The sequence below is a fragment of the Pelodiscus sinensis genome, chromosome 4 (assembly GCF_049634645.1).
Source record: "Pelodiscus sinensis isolate JC-2024 chromosome 4, ASM4963464v1, whole genome shotgun sequence".
NCBI classification, from domain to species: Eukaryota; Metazoa; Chordata; order Testudines; family Trionychidae; genus Pelodiscus; species Pelodiscus sinensis.
The window spans coordinates 6443038-6466417 of NC_134714.1; the positions used below are offsets into that span (position 1 = coordinate 6443038).

General features: G+C 47.4%; 1 protein-coding gene across 7 annotated transcripts in view; it reads right to left on the minus strand.

The window, feature by feature from the left end:
* NIN (ninein) overlaps positions 1-23380 on the minus strand; it is a 143321-nt gene that overhangs the window by 93583 nt on the left and 26358 nt on the right. For all 7 annotated transcript variants that reach the window (XM_075926173.1, XM_075926170.1, XM_075926171.1 and 4 more), the window contains exons 3-4: positions 21664-21870; positions 8167-8248 (exon numbers count right to left, since the gene is read on the minus strand). In XM_075926173.1, coding sequence (XP_075782288.1) covers positions 8167-8248; positions 21664-21849 — 268 coding nt within the window. In that variant the 5' untranslated portion in view covers positions 21850-21870. The remainder of the gene's footprint in view (positions 1-8166; positions 8249-21663; positions 21871-23380) is intronic.

Here is a 23380-nt window from a genome sequence, read left to right on the forward strand (position 1 = left end):
CCTCCCCAGGGACATGCACACCGCCCTGCAGCACTGCTAATTGCATTATTCCAGCAAGCACACAGGCCTTCCTGATATCTGCCTTGCCTGGAGAAACCCAACCCCCACCGCTCCTGCCAGCGTGTCTGCAAATCAGCAAATTCACCCCGGGGCTTCGACCCACGTGCTCGGACGGACCGCTCCCCCTGCTACTCAAGAGCAGCCGGTTCCGCTGTCTTGGCCCTGCCCTTTTCTCCAAGAGAAAAATCTGCACAGAATCCTGCCCCCCATGCTAGGAGTGCTCTCCATACAGCTCTGCCACACCCCTTGGCATCTTCTAACAGAAGCAGAACTCAACAGAATCCTAGAACACTAGAACTGGAAGGGACCTCGAGAGGTCATCGAGTCCAGTCCCTGCCCTCATGGCAGGGCCGTGCACCTCCTAGATCATCCCTGACAGGTGTCTGTCCACCCTGCTCTTAAATAAGCCCAGTGATGGAGCTTCCACAACCCCCCTAGGCAATTTATTCCAGTGTTTAACCACCCTGACAGCAAGGAATTTTTTCCTAATGTCCAACCTAAACCTCCCTTGCTGCATTTTAAGCCCATTGCTTCTTGTTCTACCCTCAGAGGGTAAGGAGAACAATTTTTCTCCTTCCTCCTTGTAAAACCCTTTAGGTCCTTGGCCAGGAAGGCAACATGGGTCACGGCAACGGACTGGATTCTCATGGCCTCCCTATGTCTAAACACTGCTTCAGAGTCGTGCAGGTTTCGCACGGAAAACACCGAGGTGGGCTGACTGGCTCCTATGCTGCCTGCCAGACTGAGAGCCCAGTAGGAGCAGACCAGCATTCCCACAACCACAGGCCTGATTCCTCCTCCGCACACCACAGCTGTTGCCCCAGGCAAGAACCTTCTGAGCAGAGACCAGCTCAGAGTTTGAGAATGAAGTTCCCTGAAGGCCATTTCTAAACTAACTGCTACAACTTGCAATACGCCCTTATATACAGCAGCGCTAGCTTACTAGGCACACGGACAGATGCCTTCAGCAAAAGAACAAGCAAGCGCATGGAAGAATTGTGGCCCGAAATCCTATCCTTTTTTTATTTAATCTCATTATTTCTAGAGACCTGACTGGAGATTCTTGAAAGCTTGGGGTTGGTTTAGCCTTGCTAAAACAACATACCTGGCTGACAATTGGCTACCAACAACATATACTATATGAGAGAGAGGAGTTTTGCTCTACATTTTAAGAAAAAGCGAACACCTCTGAGTGTTTGCCAGCCTGTCAAAATGCATTAACTAGATGTTCCTTCCAGGCTTATATGACTCCCAAGCTGACACACAGCCCTTTGGACTTCGTGACATTCAAAATCCAGATGACAAATATTACTCTAATTACACTGTGTCAATTTCAAATGGCATGCACAGGCCCAGAGAGTTAAAGCGGGGGAAGGGAAAAGGGGGGGGAGCGTGTCCCTGTTACTCTACAACAAGTAAGTGTTTACAGTCCTCAGCCTGAGTAGTACTATGGCAGATACACTTTACAATTCCTGCACAAGTTTGGAAGTTTATTGATCCGGAAGGAGGGAGATATGCTGGAATTGGGAGTGATCACATCCTCCCTCTGGAAAAAGGCATTCTGTCTCATTTTGTCGCACCTGTCTTCTTGCTGTGGAACAAAGAACTGGGTCGCAGAACTAAACCATGAATTATGAGTCACTTTCCATGCCGCTGACAGGGCGAACACCAGGGGGAGAAGAGACAGGATAGTAAAAGCACGTATAAGCGGGGGAAGGGGATACAGCTTTTGTTGATGTTCTCAGCACAGAAGGCAGCTCGTTAGTCATAGATGGATGCTCTGGACTGGCAGGTCAACCACGACAGCTGTTGCTCTGGACTCTGGCTCACCTCCCCAGTCTGTGATATGACTTGGCGGATGCCTCTCCTTTATTGGTCTCTTTCACGCTGGGCAGAGAAGGATGGACCATCTCATCTCAGCATGCTCTTGCCACGCGGTACAGCTGGCTTGGGGATCAGGTGGGCAGCCGAGAGCAGAAGAACAGGAGGAAGATAATGGGGGATGGAGAGGGATATACAAGAGGGTGGTCAGCAACAGGCTCTCACCAGCGTTTCCTGTGACCCTGCGGGTTTGTGTGGCCAGTCAGGAGAGATTCAAATGCTGTCCAGCTGAACAGTACAGCCCCCACAGCTAGGTTTTTGTTTATACTGGTGGTGCACATTCATACATGCCTTTGTGCACATAAAAAATTATTCCACACAGGGATGGAAAAAATCCACAGAAGATTAGTGGGAACATTGGCTCTTGCATGGATCAGGCTGGGTCCTCGCTGGCGCAGGAAGACCTACCTGTCTCAGTAATATGATAGTCCTCGAGTCTCCCAACTAACAGAGTCCGTGGAGCCAAGTGAAGGCCTGCTGCCCCTCCCTGCCACTGTGGGAATCCCTCAGTCAGCTCCCTGCCTCCCACCCTTTTTAAAGACCATAAAAAGGGGTGATGGGCAGACAAGACCACCCTTCCATTATCCAGGCCTGACTGCCAACACTCCAACACGATTTCCAGTCCCACACTTCTCGGTCAGACATGCCCCCCCCCCCATTAGATCTTCTGGTTTGGTCTTACAGAGTGGCTTGTCTCCTTTCACTTCCTCTCCTCCCCCCTCCCCCCCCCCCCCCCCGCATTTGTCAGAGGCGGCTGGAACATTTTATAAGCTTTCCCTCCCCTTCTCACAGTTGAGCTCACAAGAGAACCAGACTTGGCAGGCCCCACGGTGTGAATGTGACCTTGTCACTGTATAACAAGTAAGTGTGGTTCAGGGTTTCCAGGAGAGACCCCTCTGCCTGTGTAGTACTATGGCAGACACTCTGAAAACTCATGCACAAGGCTGGAAGTTTACTGACTAGGTGATGCGAGGAATAAAGATATTCGACTCTCTCCTCTTGTACTGGAGTACCATCGCACGGTATTCATGTGCCTGGCTGCCGCAGGTTGGTTATTACTTTCCTTAGGATAATTCCAAATTCAGCCCTTCCTATAACCAGTGCTTTGAAAAAATAAGTCCCTGAGCATCTTAGCCAGATGATCCACCCCTGAACACAGCACCATATTAGTCTTGGTTCGCTGGCATGCACCGGGCCTGGTTTGTGCTGCTCTGCAGGCCAGATCCATGCCGATAAACTGAAAGGGAATTAAATAAACAAACTCAACCCCTTACAAGAGACCAGCTCAGAGAGAGGACTGGTTGATTTGCATCAGGAAAGGGAAAAGTTGCAATTTTTGTTGCTTGGTAACTTGCTATTAGGCGTAGAATTCTCTATCTACGTTCACATACAAATACATCTGCCAAGAACAGCTTTCACTCACGGTGCTTTGGAAGGTTTTGTTTTTTGGCTTGTGGGTATTTTATGAGGTTGGGGGGAGGGGGTTGTGTTTCTTTTTTCTTCTTCCGAACCACACAATTCTCTGCTTAAAATTACACTTTACTACCGATCCCTCTAGATGAGAAGTTGATCAGAAATGTAAGATCTAGGAGAAGAGTCCAGCATTTTTCCTGGAATTCATGTTATCCCCTTGTTGATCCAGCTCGTCTTTCCTAGCTTTCATGCTGTCCCCCACGGAAGGGAAAGGATTACATGATTTACATACAGATGTAATATAACAAAGGGAGGTGCCAACTACAGATTCTAAAGGCCCAATTTTCAGTTGTTCAGCACCAGAACTTCAGCTGAAGTCAAGGGCTAAGCACCTGAAAAAAAATCCCCATTTAAGTCTATGATAGACAGCTGGAGGGCTCTCCAGATTCTGTTTAGCATTCCTCAGATTGCACACCTAATCCTACAAAGGTCTGGACATTTACAACGGTTCCTCCGAGCCATGCAACTTTCTGGGGAGGATGCAGAGCGTAGAAACCAACCACTGCTCCATAATCCACTTCCTGCGTAGCCAAGGGCTTGAGATGACAGGCTGAAACAAAGAAAGGAGAATGGCTAACAGTCAATGAGCGGTCTGAAGCATTACATCTCTGCATTGTCAGCCCCCTTGAGCTTCACTTAAATTGTCCAGACATTTTTGTGCCAAATGGCCGACCTGGAACGTGGCTGAGAAAAACAGAGATGCTTCGGATAGACACTTCTCTTATAGAAAGGGATTTTCCCAAGTCACCCTCAGAACGGGGTAGAACAGAACTCTCTGCTCTTCTGAAAATAACTGGAATATATTCTGCAGTTGTCAGATTTCTATCTTGGACAGCAGCTGCAGTAAATAGGATTTCTCTTCCTATAACATGCTCAGCATTTCTTCTGCTCTATGCATGATTTCAGAGCATACTGGACTGTCAGCTGTGTTTCAATGATACATATGGAACTCGCAGACCTTAAAAAGCAGTCCAGGCATTTTCCCTCAGGAAGACCAATTAATCCAATTTGTTTCCCCAAAAATCTTCAGTCTGTTTAGCAGGTTATCTGTTTTAATGAAAGCTATGAAGACTTCAGCTCTCAGGTCCATGGGCTTACAATGCACTGACAGACCTTGTCCCACTAACGTGGCCACTATGTCAATAAATAGGATCATAATTCAAAATGATCTGGACAAATTGGAGAAATGGTCTGAGATGAACAGGATGAAGTTTAATAAGGACAAATGCACAGTGCTCCGCTTAGGAAGGAACAATCAGTTTCACACATACAGAATGGGAAGCGACTGTCTAGGAAGGAGTACGGCAGAAAGGGATCTAGGGGTGATAGTGGACCACAAGCTCAATATGAGTCAGCAGTGTGATGCTGTTGCAAAAAAAAGCAAACATGATTCTGGGATGCATTAACAGGTGTGTTGTGAGCAAGACATGAGAAGTCATTCTTCTGTTCTACTCTGCGCTGGTTAGGCCTCGGTTGGAGTATTGTGTCCAGTTCTGGGCACCGCATTTCAAGAAAGATGTGGAGAAATTGGAGCGGGTCCAGAGAAGAGCAACAAGAATGATGAAAGGTCTAGAGAACCTGGCCTATGAGGGAAGGCTGAAAGAATTGGGTTTGTTTAGTTTAGAAAAGAGAAGACTGAGGGGGGATATGATAGCTGTTTTCAGGTATCTAAAAGGGTGTCATAAGGAGAAGGAAGAAAACTTGTTCATCTTGGCCTCTGAGGATAGAACAAGAAGCAATGGGCTTAAACTGCAGCAAGGGAGGTTTCGTTTGGACATTAGGAAAAAGTTCCTAACTGTCAGAGTAGTCAAACACTGGAATAAATTGCCCAGGGAGGTTGTGGAGTCTCCATCTCTGGAGATATTTAAGAGTAGGTTAGATAAATGTCTATCAGGGATGGTCTAGACAGTATTTGGTCCTGTCATGGGGGCAGGGGACTGGACTCGACCTCTCGAGGTCCCTTCCAGTCCTAGTATTCTAGGATTCTGATTCTATGAAATGGGCCATCCAATGGCCTGCGTGGTCACACTTCGTAACCAGAGATGCAGCAGCAGCCTGGAAACCTCATGTTTGCTTCAAGTTCTTACAGAATTCCTTTCAGTGTGTGACAGGGCCCCAGCCCTCCCAAAGGCAGCGGCTCCGGATTTCTCCTGCTGCGTTTCAGCCTTTAGAAGCGCTATCCCGGCCTGGCTCGTCATTGTTGTTGGGCATTATCTCTTACAACTCTTCACAAACAAGCTTAACCTCTCAACGGGCGGATGTTTAATTTACTAGGGAACAAATACCCCCTTACACAGGGATACATGTCTTCTCTCTCAGTCTGCTGGCCCTGCCTCAGTGGGTCCAAACTTCCCAGCTAACCACGTGGGATCCTGGAATTTTTTTTTCTTCTGTTGCCAGTTACCGTTTTCCACCTCATCTCCCTCCACTGGCCACTAACTTTACAGGAGAGGCGGAACAAGTCTCTACCAGGCCTGTAAAGCTGCTCTTTAGCCAGCCACTAAGAATTGAGGAAAATTTTAGAGTGCCTATTCCATTCTAGAACTGAAACTGCGAGCGCCCTATCCCCTAGGCCACGTGGGAACCCGCCCTTCCACCTTACCATCAGGCCGCCCCTTATCCCTCCTGGCCTAGGAAGCAAGTCATCCAGGACCTGACAGATGGATCCATGTCTTCTCACCTGCCGCGACTGAATCTTAGGGAAAGAAGAACTTGCCCAAAGAAGTAGAGGGTTGGCAAGTCCAACTGAACAAGTCACTGTGCTACTGCAATGCTAAGAAACTAACAAGGTCCCACTCTTTTACATCTTTTATATGCCCCTTTTTTTACATCTTTCACCAGCGGGTGTAAAATGCAAGGGAGTCAAAACTACCACATTAGCGTCTGGGAGATATCTAGCGCACACCAGAAGTTAGCTGGCAATCACTGTTGCCCTGGCAAGCCAATTATTATATGCGGTCCTAGCCTCTCCATAGCAATGAGACACCTTCCTTCCAACGAAGAGGGGACAAACTGAAAGCTAGTCACATTTCTGACACTCAAAAGGAGCCATTTAAGGCTAAGAAAAACCGCAGAGTACAACTTGTTCTTCAGAAAGCATTAAGCCAGGCACTGTGGGGGATTCCTTTCTTGTGCTCACTAGATTAGTTACTCAGATACTACAACCAGCAACACTCTTCTGGGGAGCAAAGATAAGTATCTCTGCAACAGTGAGGTGCATAGCTACGAGCCACCATATGGAGCTGCAGCCTGCGTTTGCACACTTGCTGCAACCAGACCATGCAAAACAGTCCTCAGTCGAGCCTAGGGCATAATCCTCGGGAGGGATCCTCACAGAAGTTGGAAAAGTCAAGAGCAGAGTCAAGTCAGACGACAAAAGTGACAATTTTTGTTGCTCATTGTAAAAGTTAATCTCAGCTTTTCAGAGCACCCATGGTCATTTCCTTTCAGACGTCCGAGAAGGACTAGACAATGAACCGAGATTTTATCAAACTGAAGTTACAAAACTTGGGTTAAAGGTCAGCAGAGAGCAGACAGAAGAGAGCGTCATTACATGCTGGCATCCTATGTAAGTGAACCATCTTCATGGTCTCCATTACTGCTGGCCAGGCCTGCCATCCCTCCCTCCCCCAACCCTCTTTAGGATCACTCAAATATTGCAACGAGCTGGCTCACTTTGGGGGGGAGGAAGGAGGGGGAGATGTGAAGTGCCTCTGTTTGCCATGTGAAATGAGCCAGGCTCTTATATTCGGTCATAAAAATCTCACATGATCAGTGTCAACATTACTGTAGCCTGTAAAAGCTGAAATGACGATCAGAACCCGACTGGGTTCTTTGGTTTGAAGACCCTGCCCTGATGAGCCAATGCTCTAAACAGAAGAGACAGAAATGAAAGGGAAAAGGCAGTTTCCCCATTCCACAACTGAGAACTCAAACTACAGAGGCATTACCTGACTTGGATCCACATCTCCCAAGGCCCAGTCCAGCGCCTAAGCCACACGATCATCCCCTCTCTCTAATTAAATGAAGTAACTTTAACCATCTACCTGGCCTCACTCAAAGAAGAGGAGAGCAGTACACAGCTCTGCAGGTCTCATTTCACCCAGCGAGTGCTAGTTTTCACACTGTCTCTCCACAACAATGTTAAGTATTTCTCTGAAGTTCCAGGAGTTTGGAAGGTAAAACTTAATTTATGGATTCAGCTAAGGATTCATCAGGGCGTGTACTTGTTTGCGTGAGGCTCCTACCACACTGGGACATATACAACAAGACGTCACTATGGGAGGTTGTGGTGTCCCCATCAGTGGTGCTTTCTAAGACCAGGTCAGACCAACACCTGTCAGGGATGGTATAGGTAGACTTGGTCCTGCCATGGCATTGTGGGCAGGGCTAGATGACCTCACAGTCCCTTCCAGCCAATCATTTCTTGCTGAGTTCTGTGAGACAGGGATTCTAGAACTCCTCACGTCTGTCCAGGCATTCAGACCGTGGTCAGACGTGGACTATAAGCACCCAGTAAAACACACATAAAACCAAAGCGATTTGCTGCCATCGACCAGAATTCTCCCCTCTCCCACTTCCAGCAGCTTCTAACAGGTTTTCAGAAAGGAAGTTCTGCCAAAGGAACACGAGAAATGCCTCTGTTTTAGTCAGCCCCAGCACGTGTGTCCACGTCTCTGTACGAATGCTGCTGGGATCCTCTTTTCTCCACCATAGAAAAGGTTTCGTCAAACACATTAAGAGAAACGTTACCTGGTTCTTGGAAATCTTCCTCATTGGATAAGGTCCGAGATAAGATAAGGATCAGTGCTTCTTTAAACTGGTCAAAGTGGACCTTGAAAGAGAAAAAGACAAATAAATGAAATAATTCAATCAGCCAGAGCCTTTAACACAGGCAAGCAAATCCCAGGGAACAGTCTGAAGGGAGTCAGCGTTGCTCACCCAAAGGAGTTTGTTAGTGCTCCATCCATACCCGGGACACTTCTTTGAAGGCACAGATTTGTTTAAAAACTAAAAACTATTGCAAAAGTCACAAATCAGCCTGAACTTTGTTTACTGGGCTCTGGGGGAAAAAAGGCGTCAAGGACACCAAGAGACTTCCCTTTAGACAGACCACAACAATACAGCTGTGTGTTGTAGGAAAGCCATTTTGACGCATCAGGTGGATTCTTCTGTAGACCAGTGATTATCATGGTGCTTCCAAGCAAACCACTCTTGATGGGTGACTGCCAGAGCATCTTTCAAAATATAAGGCTGCAAGATTAGCCCCACTTAGAGTCTTCAGACATCACTGTTACCTCCACACCTTGCCCAACCCAGTCTCTTCTCAGCACCTGTTACAGCAGCTTGATTTCTCTTAGTGTTTGAAGTACAGTGCTTTATATTTAAGGAGACACTCAGATCATCTTCTCTTCCTTCCCAATCTAAGACAGACAGCCTGAGTGTCTTTGGAGAGTGTTTGAGTGGTCAGGCAAGTCTGAGTGTGAACGCAGTGAAGTGAAGTTAAACAGCTGGCAAAAAATACCAACATCATTGAAAAAGCGTGTATTGCATCCAAAACGCTGGGGGTGTGTCTAGACTACAGGGTTTTGTCGACAAAAGTGGACTTTTGTTGACAATACTGTACCTGCCAATATACTATACCTACTATACTATACCTGCCAATACTACACTGCCGCTGAGTTCTGTCGACATAACGTCAAGAGAACTCAGCAGTTTTGTCGACGGCTGTAAACCTCATTCTACGAGGAATAATGCCTTTTGTCGACAGAGTTCTCTCGACAGAAGACATTAGTGCATCTACACTGTCCTTTGCATCTACACTGTCATGTCGACAAAGCAGCTTGCTTTGTCGACAGAACTGGATGTAGTCTAGACGCTCTTTGTTGACAGAAGCTTTGTCGACGGGATCTCTCCTAGACGTACCCCGGGAGAAAAAAAAAATGGAACCATCAAAACTGTTCGTTTCAAATCAACATTTCAGTTCAAACTGACCCAAATACAATTCTTTCAAAGTTCCATTTTGGCAAGGAAAAAGAAAGCTATTTTTAGCTCAAAACACGCATGGTTTCCACCCCCCACTCTGGATTTTTGGGGTCAACCACTGAGGTAAAAAGCACGAGTTAGTGCTCAGCTCTAAAACTAAGTACTAGTTGAACATTTTCCCTTGAGCTCGGAAAGCAGCAAGACTTACGGCCTCTCCTCCTGGAGGAGGAAGCTTGCTGGCCTAAGCCCAGCTCCTATCAACCTTCTGTCTGTGGCACTCCTGGGGCTCCCCTTGCCGGTTGTTTGACAGAGTCCCAGGGGAACACATAAGTCCTGGCGGGAAAGGTGGCGTGATCTCAGGTAGCTAGGTCCATTCCCATAGAGAGCTCTGATACCAGGGCTGAGACCTTTAATTGGCTGCTGTCGTCTTTGAGGAGCTAGAACAGGGAGCACAACACGTTGCTGATGCAATCCCCGAGGTCAGTATTGCTAAGTAAACCAGCTGCTGCATTCTGGAAAAGTTATGGGGTTAGCTGGTGGCAAAGGCAGACTCCATTCTGATGCCAACTGCGGACAACTCTAGACAGCAGCTCAGTTGCCCAATGAAGGGGAGAATTCGAACACCGAACTATGTGCATGATCCTGACTTAATAGTAGTTAGCTACAAGAGACCTGTCCTACCTCCTGGACAGTGCAGACTAGCGCCTGTTTGAGTTCTCTAGCTAGACTAGTTTTAAGTTTCTTGTTCAGCTGTTCTGTGAAATGTTTGAGTGAATGAACATTTCAGTAGCTGGAGATTTCTGGTTTCACTATCCACAGAAGGGATGTAAAATTCCGATTTGGCTAATTGAATAGGTGATGCAATTTGTATCGACTATTCGATTTGTCAATAAGGGCGCTTCTGCCTTTGAAGTGTAGCAACAGCACCAGGGCTGTTGCTACACTTCAAAGGCAAAAGCCCTGAGGGGAGCACAGGGCCAGCAGGAGACACATCCCACTGACCCCTGCCCCCGCGGCGTTTCAAAGAGGTAGCGCCAGATGGAGCCCGGGGTCAGCTGGGACTCCCCCACTGACTCCAGGATCCATGCGGCGCTGCTGCTTTTAAACACTGCATGCAGTCTGGGAACACCCCACCTGGGCTGCATGCGGCTTTTCAAAGCAGCAGTGCCACAGAGAACCCAGGGTCTGGCCCTGGGCTCCACACGGTGCTGTCGCTTTGAAGCACACATCCCTTCCCTCCCCTCCCCCCCCCGCTGCCTCTGATAGAAGTAGCAAATGGGGGGGGGGGGCAACTAGTCAACTAGCCAATAAGCATTTGCTTATCAGATAGTCAACTAGTCGTTCACATCCCTAATGCACAGTGAAATACTTAGCGTCCTAGTAGCCATATGGTAACAAGTGACACAGAAATGCTTATAAATAGCCATAATTAAGCCTCAGATCGCTCACTGAAATGAAGGGGGGAATTTCACACCTTTTGGCGCTAGCGTCTTGAGCCTGCATCCTGACAGATTAAAGCAGCAGTGCATCGGCTTAGATTTATTTTCAAGGTCATCGACAGGACTAGAAGTCTCGGGTTTTAAATATGGTACCACAAGAAGTGGGAGGACAGATTCCCACATGTGATTTGAATCCATGCATTCCTGTCATCCTGGTCTTTCCGCGTTCCCTATAAGCAGTGCTGGTTCTTTGCGGCTCTGAACTAACGCGGAAGGGGGACAGCCTCATTCGCAGAATCGTATTTCAGAATGCCAGCAATCCCCGACACCCAGGCGGCACAGCTGCCTCCAGTTTGCCCAGCGAGCCAGAAAAAGAAAACGACGGGACAACGGGTGAAGCCACCTAATATGGCTCAGCTGCAAGCCATGGCTAACCTCAGGGAACTCCCTTTCAGCCAGATGAATTTGAGTAGAGTTCTTAGCATTGGACAAGACTTTTTTTCCCCCCTTCCTGAAAAGCATCCTGAGCTAATGGCACTAATGGCCGAGGCCTCGTCTACACATAACTACACTACTGCTGCAAAGCACTGGAAGCTCTAATGTTCAGGCCCAAGCTGGTAACTACCGCGGCAGGCTCTCAATACATTTAAAAGGCAAAGCCCCGTGCCCTCATAACCAGATAAGCACAAAGGGGTAGAGTAAGATGAGGGCCTGAAACAAAAGTCCATGTAGAACAGGCCTAATCTGAAGCCAAGCCAAGTTCTGAGAGCAGAAGCCTCCTCTTGCTCACAGCTTAGCTTTGCTTTATATTAGCCAAGTTTTGTCCATTGTTAGCTAGGCCTAAGGCCTCAAACCAGGCCTGCGCTACATGGACTTTTGTTTCTGCCGTCATCTTACTCCAAGGGGTGTGGGTTTTTTACCTTGGGTTAAACCTAAGCAAGGTGACCTACCCTGAGGTAAATATTGATGACAAGACACTTTACTTTTACCATGAGGAAAACTAGCTGAGGGCAACACTATGCCCCTAGTTTGCTCCACTGAGTAAGAACTACCAAGTTTTTTAACCTCAGGACAGCTCACATATGTTAGTTACCCTGAGGCTAAAAAATCTGCCCCTTTATTAGGTGAAGGACAAAGCCAGAGAGAGAGATTTATCCTCATCCCAGGGTAGGTCACACAGCATCTGGACAGAGTAGCAAAGTGCAGATTGCTGTACTCGCACACTTCTGCAAAGGATAAAAAAAAATTTCACTGCTGCTCATCTGCTCACAGAAATGAATTGGGGCCTTAACAGTTCAAGCTATGCAAATCACCATTAGATGTTTAAACACAGGCCCAAGAAGTAATTAAGCCACGTTCGATACGTGTTCGGTAAAGAAACTTGTTAGACACTGCTTCATCAGAATACTAATTGCTGCCATTCATTCTACGTATATTTCAAAATGCTGGTCTACTTCAAAGGGCAGCTTACAGAGATGGAAGAATGCGCCTGATTAAAAAAAAACTTGACATTTAAACTAAATGAACATGAATAAAAGATGAAGGCGTTAGATTAACAGTCCCCCCGCCTCGCATCAGCTTCTTGGGGGGGCGGGGAGACTTCCGAGTCAGCACTAGGAAACTGGCCTCTAATAACATCAGGGTACCCTAGACCAGGGCTAAATATAGGAGCAGTTACACCATTTTCCACACCCGTTCAGAAGGCCTACTGCTATCAGTGGGCAGCTTTAAATCAATGTTCCTGTGTAGATGGAATACTGGGTCTCCTTTCACATCCCTTGCTGCGTCTCCTGCAATTTTCTCTCAAATCTGAGAGTGCTGTCAAGCAAGAAGGCAAGTCCAAGCGGTCAGAGCCACCTGAAGTACCAGGCCCTTAAAAACCTTAGCGTCCATAAAGATTTAGTTGGGGGACTGCCAAAGTTATCCATCCATCAGTGCACCAAAAGGCTCATTAAAGCCAACTGTGCAAATTCAGGGGTGTAAATTACATATAATCCACTTTAGCTAACGAGTGGTTGAAAACACTGCTAAAATACTATTAGACAGGACTCCTACACATCACTCACATGGGCTTGTTGCTTAATTTAGTTAGTGGATTATTCCTAATGTACTATATAGAACAAACTCCTGCTACTTGTACATTGCTGGCGAACATTCATGAGGAGCAACACGTGCAGAAAAGGGCGGGGGGGGGGTGTCTGTTTTTCACCAGTATGCAAGGGATACAGCCAATTACTAGTAGGAATTACTCAGGTACCTCTCTGAGCAGTGTGAAGAATAGCCCCATAAGTACGTATAGCTAGCGCATAGGGGAGCAAAAGTATCAGCGTATTGTTCTCACCTAACAAAGTCCTCATTGTTTTAAAGGAAGCTGTTGATTACTGCTAAAGGCTTACAGGGATATTTCCTGCCAAGTCAGAGTTTGCTACGCAACTGAATGAGTTTTACAATCAGTGTTAACGAAGGGAAGGGGGGACCCGCATGCTTCCCTGGGTGTTTAACTCTAGCCAAACAGCTGCACACAGGACAGATGGCTTTCCCTTTTATCACACGAAGCAATTTCACCATGACTGCTTCAAGCAGAATCCAAAAGAGATTAGTCTTCAGGGAAGGAGCTGATAGTAGTCTTAAAAAAATTAACATTGCAATCAGCTATGCAATGGGATTAAGAATGCAAATAATTAGTCCTACAATACAGCACTGCAAGTTACAAGAATAGGGCGTTCAGCAGTAAAACAAGAACCCTGGGTCCTTGAGAAAACAGACAGGTGGTCCATCCAATGGCCACCTTTCCCTGTCCAAAATGGAGACTATAAAGGAAAGGATGGCGAAAATACAAGTCATCACACTGGAAAAGGGCGGGGCTGCCTCTCGTGAGGAATCTAATTTGGCGTGTGTTCTCTGAACACTAAGATTTAGCTGCTAGAGGGACATGGTCAACTGAAAGACTGCACGTTTGTTTCTTAAACCTGTTTCTGTCAAACAGTGAAAATCATTAAAGCCAAAGATGGGAAGCAGAGGGGGAGAATTATTCTTTTTTGGTTCATGTTGCACATTTGACCTTGACAGTCCAAGGGAAACGACTTATGTTTGTATGAGTCTGTCACACACAAAAATTAAGAGGGAGGAAAATTCGACAGCTAAAACTAAAAAGGAACACACTCAAAGAACTGACCGTGGAACCCCCAGACAGACAGCACCTCAATAAGTAAAGGGAAAGCAGCATTTTAATCCTGCATAGTAAAGTTTCAAAGCTGTAGTGAGTCCATGTTCACTTGTAAACTTTTGAAAGAACCACTGGAACATTTTTTTTCAGGATTTCAGGCATTTCAGAATTACAACCTCCATTTTCAAGGTGTTTGTAACTCTGAGGTTCTGGTGTAGCTCCATTAATCTCAACTTTTGAAAAATAATCTTAGAAACCTAAGATATGAAAAAAAAAAAAAGTACTGTAAGCCCGTTCAGAACAGAAAGGAGGAAAGTACAGGGGTGAAATCTAGTTATAGCATATTTAAAGTTCAATGCTCTTTCCAAAGTGCTTTAGATGACAATTAAAGACAGCCCTAATGACATTTCAGAATCTAGCAACTGGTGCAGCTCTCAAGTTTGTAGGCCATGCAAACAGCTGGAACAGCATATACTACAAAGCTCCTATAGCATAACAAACAGGAAGTACAATGGAGCAGAATGACACAGCATTATTTCTGTATGGTATTAGCAGCCCAGGCCTAAATGAGGGTCAGGGACCCATTGTATTAGACACTGTACCAAACAAGTAAAAGAGCAAAGGTCAGGCTTTACAATTATTGCCACTATTTAGCAGGTTTAGGCTGCTAGGAGAAAAAAAATTGCAGCGGGGAAAAAGTTGGGTTTGGTGCACTATTTATGATAGCCGTGCAAAATTATCCTAGGGATTTCTCATCCCGTGCACACCGTCTACTTATCACATCCATAAGAACATAAGAACAGCCGTACTGGGTCAGACCAAAGGTCCTTCTAGCCCAGTATCCTGCCTGCCGACAGTGGCCAGCACCAAGTGCCCCAGAGAGGGTGGACTGAAGACAATGATCAAGCGATTTGTCTCCTGCCATCCCTCTCCAGCCTCTGACAAACAGAGGCCAAAGACACCATTTTATCCCCTGGCTAATAGCCTTTTATGGACCTAACCTCCACGAAATTATCTAGCTTCTCTCTAAACTCTGTTATAGTCCTAGCCTTCACAGCCTCCTCTGGCAAGGAGTTCCACAGGTTGACTACACACTGTGTGAAGAAGAACTTTCTTTTATTAGTTTTAAACCTGCTACCCATTAATTTCATTTGGTGTCCTCTAGTTCTTCTATTTAGGGAACTAATAATTAACTTTTCTTTATCAGCCCTCTCCACACCACTCATGATTTTATAGACCTCTATCATATCCCCATATCATATCCTTCCTCTTCCATACAAGGAAGAGGAAGACAAAGACTAAATTATATTGTATTCACCCATGAGCAAGGCAAGGTGTGACAAATTTGTCATCCCAGGTGTGACAAATTTTCCAAGTACAAGTAAATCAGAAGACAATAGGCACGCAGAGTGGATGGCTCTATTTCCCCATGGTAATCAGGGGCTAATTGAACTGCAGGTTGCAGCATTTGCCTGGCAGTGTTTATAAATCCTGAGTCCCATTTTAAGAAGGACGTTTCCGATAAACTAGCGCCCTCATTAGCACTAGAAAGGAAACACAGAATCATAGCAACATAGGACCTTGCGCTGTTGTGTGTGTCAAACTAGTCATTATTTTCATGACTTGCCTCAACACAATCCAAATCAACGCTCTTCCAGTTATCCGATTCTCCCAGGGGAGATGCAGCAGCTTCTTATATTTCCCTTCCCTTGTTCTTCACAGAAGAGTCTCGGCTTGAAGTCATAATCCTCTGTTTGCGAATTTATTCCCACAGCAACCTACTGTACTGTCACACAGAACAACTTTAGGTGGAGAATAAACTGGGGATGGATGAATTCTTAAAACAGCCCATTTTAAATGCAAAAAAAAAAAAACATACCTCCAAAAAACCCCACAGAATGGAAGACACACACAGAATGTTATTGTGGCAGACTTTGCTAAGAGTTTTTATAAGAGATTTCCGGGAGGCAGCAGGCAGCCCTTTACAGGTGAGCGGCAAAAGGAAAACAAATGAGCCGGTGCTCTCTATGCCTGCTTGACTGTTTGCTTTTTACATCAGGAGAATTGGTCTGAAACCAGATCTCTTCCATCCCCTCCTGGAGAATGCCCCTAGGGAGTCTTCAGCCTTGTCTACACCAGAGTTTTAGCCCCTGGCATTGCTACAGGATTCAATCTGAATTGAATCCAGGCACAGTTTACACTGGAATGGCACATCAGCACCAAGGCTTGCATGGGTGTATCTGCCCTCCAAATACAAAAAGTCAGGATCAGTGGGAAAGTTAGGATGCTGCTTTGATAGAACACAAAGGGAAAGACTCTTTCGTCGTCCTTCAAACTTAGCTCGTGGGGTGGAAACTTTTGTTGAAAATCATTTGAAAGACAAGTTCCCTTAAAGAGCTGGCTTTATAGTGGAGGCCCTGGAGAAAGGTTGTTGACGGCTTTAAATGCTGATTCGATGCAAGGAATTGCTATGGAGATCTTTATGAATCTATGTAGCTGTAAAACTGAACGGCCCGGCCACAAGCAGCAAACACTGGCCTATTACAAGTCAGCAGAAAGCTCTTGCCATCTTAAGGGACCAGATAAAACACAATCCAATGGCTACATGATCTTGCCTCACATTTTCACTCTGGGTATGTCTACATTTGTGCCCTCTTTCGAGAGAGGGATGCAAATGAAGACATTCGAAATGACAAATGAAGCCGGGATTTAAATATCCTGCGCTTCATTTGCATATTCATGTTATGGCGCTATTTCAAAATAACCACGTCTTAACAGCGTGTTATTTCGAAATAGCGCCGTAACGCAAATATGCAAATGAAGCTCGGGATATTTAAATCACGGCTTCATATGCCATTTCAAATGTCTTCATTTGCATCCCTCTCTCAAAAGAGGGTGCAAGTGTAGACATACCCTCTGAATCAGAGAACAGGCCTGCTCCTTTTGGGAGCCACTTACCACCTTTTCAAGTGTGGCTGAAACAGAAACACAACTGATGCTTACAGTCACACCAACACCAAATTTTCCCCCCCATTAGACACTACTGTGCATTTATGATCCAAGAACCAAAGTTAACTGTTGAAATCCAGAAAACAGAGGGAAATCCCGGCTACCGTATTTCAGGTGAAACGCACCCCACTGAGGAATTCTAGGGGTTATTTTGAGCACTGCCTTAGTACACAATGTTGATAAGAAAGAATACAGAAAGTAGGGCTAGTCCTACTGCAAGACAAACTTTGCATTTATGGAACCAAGACATACCACGAAGGTAGCGTGAACTGGTTGAGCCTTAGAATCTTATGCCAAGAAGGTGGTATGTTAGCTTAATTCAAACTGACATGACTCCAGATCACCACCATGTACATCAGAAGCCGTATTTGCTATATGCATTGCCATGTAAAACTTTCATCACCGGAGCACTGGGCAAACACCATCCTACATGCTGCGACTTCACGTATTCATTATTCATAGGCAAATATCCAATACAAAAGCTTGCACATGGCTCTGAGGTGCCGCTCCTTAGACAAGTCAATTCTGTTCTCGCCCCCACTAGACCAGTGTCTGTTAAAACGGGGTTTCTTTTTAAATACACAGAACAAAAGCCACTCAAGAGTGGGGAGAGGACCCATGCCTAGGAGCTGGACCGGTGCTGATGGAACAGATCTCTAGTAAGGAGCAGAATATTTATTGCCATTCTCTTGACGACCTCCCTAGAAACCCGCGACGAAGCTGGGTGCCTGTGTCTGAATGGGAAAAGTTCGAGTGGGTGTGGAAAGTCGCGAGTAGCCAAGTAAATGCCGAGCTGCAACTGGAAAGGTCAAAAGCCTTCTATTGTAGCCATTAACATTTCCCTGGCAGCAAGTCCTAGCAGCAGCAAGGGAACATCCACCCAAGAAAGAGGAAGTTTCTCTCTTACAAAATTATTTTGCCTTAGGGCGATTAGGTTTGGTGAGAAATTCTCAGGTCAGATTTAGGGATGTTAAAATGCATTTGGGTAAATGTGAATCTGCTGATATTTTCAGCAGATGTACATTTACATGGGGGGGCGGGAGCCACTTCAGAGGCAGCAGCATGTGTGTGTGTGCGGGGGGGGAGGGGGGTGCTCCATGGGCCCTGGTAGTCATAGGGAACACCGGCTTCCCCCCAGCTGCCTCTGTGGAAGGCAGTAGGGAGGGGGCAGGCAGCTTCGTGGGAGCGGGCACATGTGGGGAGCTGGTTTAAAAGCTGGTTTCCACCTCCCTCCCCCACGCCGGCTGCCTCTCATACAAAGGAAGCGGGGATGGGAGGTGGTGCGCGTGTAGACGAGAGGGTTAACCGACGAGCCCTGACTCATCGGTCGTGCGCGTGTAGGCGAGAGGGTTAACCGACGAGCCCTGACTCATCAGTCATGCGCGTGTAGGTGAGAAGGTTAACCGACGAGCCCTGCCTCATTGGTCATGCGCGTGTAGGTGAGAAGGTTAACCGACGAGCCCTGCCTCATCGGTCATGCGTGTGTAGGTGAGAAGGTTAACCGACGAGCCCTGCCTCATCGGTCATGCGCGTGTAGGTGAGAGGGTTAACCGACGAGCCCTGCCTCATCAGTCATGCGCGTGTAGGTGAGAAGGTTAACAGACGAGCCCTGCCTCATCGGTCGTGCGCGTATAGGCGAGAAGGTTAACCAACGAACCCTGCCTCATCAGTCATGCGCGTGTAGGCGAGAAGGTTAACCGACGAGCCCTGCCTCATCAGTCATGCGCGTGTAGGCGAGAAGGTTAACCGACGAGCCCTGACTCATCAGTCATGCGCGTGTAGGCGAGAGGGTTAACCGACGAGCCCTGCCTCATCAGTCCTGCGCGTGTAGGCGAGAGGGTTAACCGACGAGCCCTGCCTCATCAGTCGTGCGCGTGTAGGCGAGAAGGTTAACCGACGAGCCCTGACTCATCAGTCGTGCGCGTGTAGGCGAGAAGGTTAACCGACGAGCCCTGCCTCATCAGTCGTGCGCGTGTAGGCGAGAAGGTTAACCAACGAGCCCTGACTCATCAGTCATGCGCGTGTAGGCGAGAGGGTTAACCGACGAGCCCTGCCTCATTGGTCGTGCGTGTAGCTGAGAGGGTTAACCAACAAGCCATGGCTCATCAGTTAACTGTGTACTCGGCTCCACGCTCACATCCCTAGTCAAATTCTTGCTCTTGTCTGAAGTGGAGGAAACTTGCCCCTCGCTCTGTTCTGAAGATGCAATTAGCAGTTGGTGTATTTAAATGGGAGTTTTAGGTCAAAAAGGCAGTCAGGGCAGACGCTCCTCATTTCCAGCATCTTGTGCAATAGGACACACTGGCAAGATGTGACCATCTGTTTCAAGTGTGAAGGTCCCATGGTGCAACCTTGTTCACACAGAGCAACAGGCTGATACCGAAGTGTGTTAAGCAACCATCGCACCCTAATCTGCTTGAAAAACTGAGGAGCATTCCCTTGTACCAGTTACCCAGACAAGCCGGGAGCAAATCTAGTACTCAATATAACTCCGCACTGATTCCGTCAGCTAGCAAGCGGGAAGCTGCGGCAGCGAATGTATTCACAGACCACAGCTGCTCCTCAGCATGTCCAGAAATCACAGCAGTGATGTTCAAGGAATCCCATGCTCTCTATAGAGTAGGAGGATACAACAGACTGTAAATATACGAGATCAAAGTCACGTCTGAAACTAGCCTCAGTGTTAAGAATTTTGTCTAATGGCCTCAATTATTTATAATTAAGATGGAACACCCCCGTTCCCTGCCATCTGGAAGGGGCCTGAAGCACGAAGTTGCAGGATTTCTTCTTACACAAGGACTTTACCACCCCAGAATAAAAATAAAGGGCAAACACTTTTAACACAAATAATATCAAATCGGAAACAAAGCCAGAACGCTTGCATGGAAAGTTCAACGGAGAATCGTCAGGGCTGATTTAAAAGTTGCCCTTGTTTAACTAGACATGGGATGTCGCCCCGATGGAGTTAGACAGATTCACCCTTGTGCGTGGACAAACATTGGTTGAAATCTGGTTGATATGTTATGTAACAGGCGCAAGAAAAATCAATGCACCATCCTACCTCGGATGCAAAAAGGTTTAAACTCAAGTGTGCCAAACAAAGCTGCCCCTATTTAATTAAATCAGGAAGCTGCCTCTCTCAACTTTAAAAAAAACTTGTGGGTAAACCAACCCCAAGTGTGCATGCAGCAGCTGAAGCAGAAGTCACTGCTCTCTGCCTTGGGACTCCGGCCCAAAGACTAAGGAAGGCAGCAGCACTGAAAGTCTTGACAAATGCTGCAATTAGCAATAGCTTTCTTCCTCATCGTCACAAATTCCTCTTTCAGAACTCGCCCGCCGCGCTTGCTGCAGTTCAAGCGAAAGCCATGGGGGAAAGGAGGCTGTTTTGTTACAGAAAAGATTAGGCCACAATTGACTCACTCTTGGCTCATGCTTACAGGCAGCGGAGAGGAAAGGCGGTCCCTTGCCAGGGTCAGTATCTTGTAGAGCGGAGGAGAGAAGCAGCCACCATCCTTCACCTAGCAACATCAGCGCAGTTACATCTGCGCAAACCCTTGCTGTGCATATGCTGCAGCCGTACAGTCCAGCTGGGTAACACACTAGAGAAAACCCGCTGCACCATGTCTACTAGGGACGTGAGTGTTGGACTGGTTAACGGGTAAGCCTCACTCTTAATGGGTGTGTTTACCGGTTACGGTTAACCGGCAGAAGCTGGAGACGCCCCTCCCACGGCGGGCAGGGGGCTGCTCCAGTCCCACGGGGCCCATCGTGGATGGGACGGGGCGCCACTCCAGCCTAGCCACAGCAGCCCCAGTCCACCGGCTCTCCCCATTTCACAGAACCGTAAAGCTGGAAGAAACCTCAGGTTCATTGGTTAACTGGTTAAACGTAACAGTTAATCCAGGGGAGGGGAACCTTTTTTGGGCCGGGGGCTGCTGACCCACAGAAAAAACAATTGGGGCAAGTGAGAAGCAAAAAATCAATCAATCAATCCATAAAAAACTCACTGACGTGGCGCCTGAGAAGACGACAGGCATTTCCCATATTCCCCTCACACACCAGAGCCTTGGGGGGTCCTGGCTAGTAGATTCTGTTTGCTCCAGTTCCATGGGGAGATAGTCGGGGGGACTGAAGCACCAGCGTGGGGGCCGGATCGAGGGGCCGGATCCAGGCAAGCCAGGGGCCGCATCCGGCCCCCAGGCCTTAGGTCCCCCACCCGATTAACAATAAATTGGGGTTTTACATCCCTAATCTCTATGTTATGGCTTGGTGCCAATGTAAGTCGTTACCCTGCTGTGTGTTTCCTTAGCCTAGAAACAGCCCAGGTTGGGCCGTTAGCCTGTATGCCGGAGCCCTGAGCAAAGCCCTGCAAAACACGGTGTGTAGGAAAAAGCAGCTTTACTGACTGCTGGTTTTTTTGCCTCTTTCCTGGGCAGAAGTCACGGAGGTGCCCCATTTACAGGCGTGACTAGGATTCGTAATTCCAATAACCGAAGGCTCCCATGGGCTCCTACTGAGATGCAGCTAGCAGGGTGCGTGCACTTTTTATCCTCCCCCTCGAACGCACAGCTACACCGGGGCACACCCAGCCACCGTGCGAGCGGCGCGTGGCCCCTGCCAAGCCCTCTTTCCACACTCAGGCGGCCTTACCCTGCCAAGAAGGTTGCCTTGAAGCAGTGTCTGCTGCAGCGCTCCCGGGGCCACCTCCTCGAGATGCAACACATGGCACAGATCGGTCAGCTCCTCCTGCCCCAGGGATCCAGTGCCCGTGCTGTCAAAGCTGTCGAAGAGCTCCTTGAGACGGGCTTCATACTGGTCCTGCTCAGCTTCACCCATCCCATCGCCCACCACGCTCGCCTGCGGGGAAGAAGAGACATCGGACCGTTAGGCTGATAAGGGGCTTTACTGGACACACTTTTGCATGCTGAGCCATGCAGGCGATTAACATAAGAACGGCCACGCTGGGTCAGAACAAAGGCCCATCTAGCCTGGTATCCTGTCTGCTGACAGCGGCCAATGCCAGGTGCCCCAGAGGGAATGATCCCTCCCATCCAGTGATCCCTCCCATCGCCCATTCCCAACTTCTGACAAACAGAGGCTAGGGACACTATTCCTGCCCATCCTGGCTAACAGCCACCGATGGACCTAGCCTCCATGGATTTACCTAGCTCTTTTTGAACCCTGTTAAAGTCCTGGCCTTCACAACATCCTCTGGCAAGGAGTTCCACAGGTTGACTATGTGCTGCATGACAAAAAACTTCCTTTGATTGGTTTTAAACCACCAAATGCAAACCTATTAATTGCGTTTGGTAATTCCTAGTGCTTGTGTTATTGCACAGTAAACAGCTTCACCAGCAGTGCCGAGTGAGAAGTGTAGCAATCCAAGGGCTGACGTGACACCCGGCTAAAACGCCCAAAAAGAGAAACAAATCAACTGCTAACGCTGAGCAAGAGAACACACATTCATGCTACTTCAGTGGCTCTGTGCCTCTTCACAGAGGGTATTTCAGAAGCTCTAACTCATCTTGGCTTTACAGACTTCCACAGCCCAGCAACAGAGTAGCGTATTTTCTCACCCACGCACGTTACCTGCAGCAACACTCAATCTGCATCAACAGACGTGGACAGCGAAAGAAAGATGATCATAGCGACCTTTAGACACTCAAAAGTCAGCTGTTACCGCCCACTGTCTCTATTGTGAAGACAGAGATGGATCCCTGATTCTAGCAGAGATTTAGGAAAAACTAGTTAGGGCTTTGGGATTTCTTGTTAGGATGCTGTTATGGGAGTCCACCATGGTTGTGATGATTTTTAGTTCTCTCTCAATCCCCCAGCACCACCATTTCAATTAAGAAAAAGGACCCATTTGGTCACACGGAAGCCCAGTGGTTAAATGTATCGCAGAAGGCAAGTCCCATGCAAGTTTTTTTCAAGGTTTCAGAACAATTAGGCCCAATTCCTGACCTGTGAACTTTAGCAGACTGAAAGCATCACCCTATGTTAATACCAGAACCACGTAACTTACCCTGAACATGAGCTTCAATATGAACACGCATTGCAAGGAGTGTCATTTGGCTGAGTGGCTGGAGTGTAGCACCGAAGGCCTGGTTAGCAACACTCATTAGCTCAGCTTTATTCAGCAGAGACCCAATTCATAATTACTCCTGCACTGCACAGAGGGGGCCACCTCCTCCCCCCACAAATGACTGAATGAGTCAAGGTGATGCAAATAGCTTTGCTGTTTGCATGATAGTACTAGCCCCTTCACACCAGTTCATCAAAACATGGCTTGTTTAGCTTCCCGGGAGCCAGCAGATATGGGGAGGTAGGAAAAGATTGTTCCCAAGAGCTCCATTGATTCCCTAGG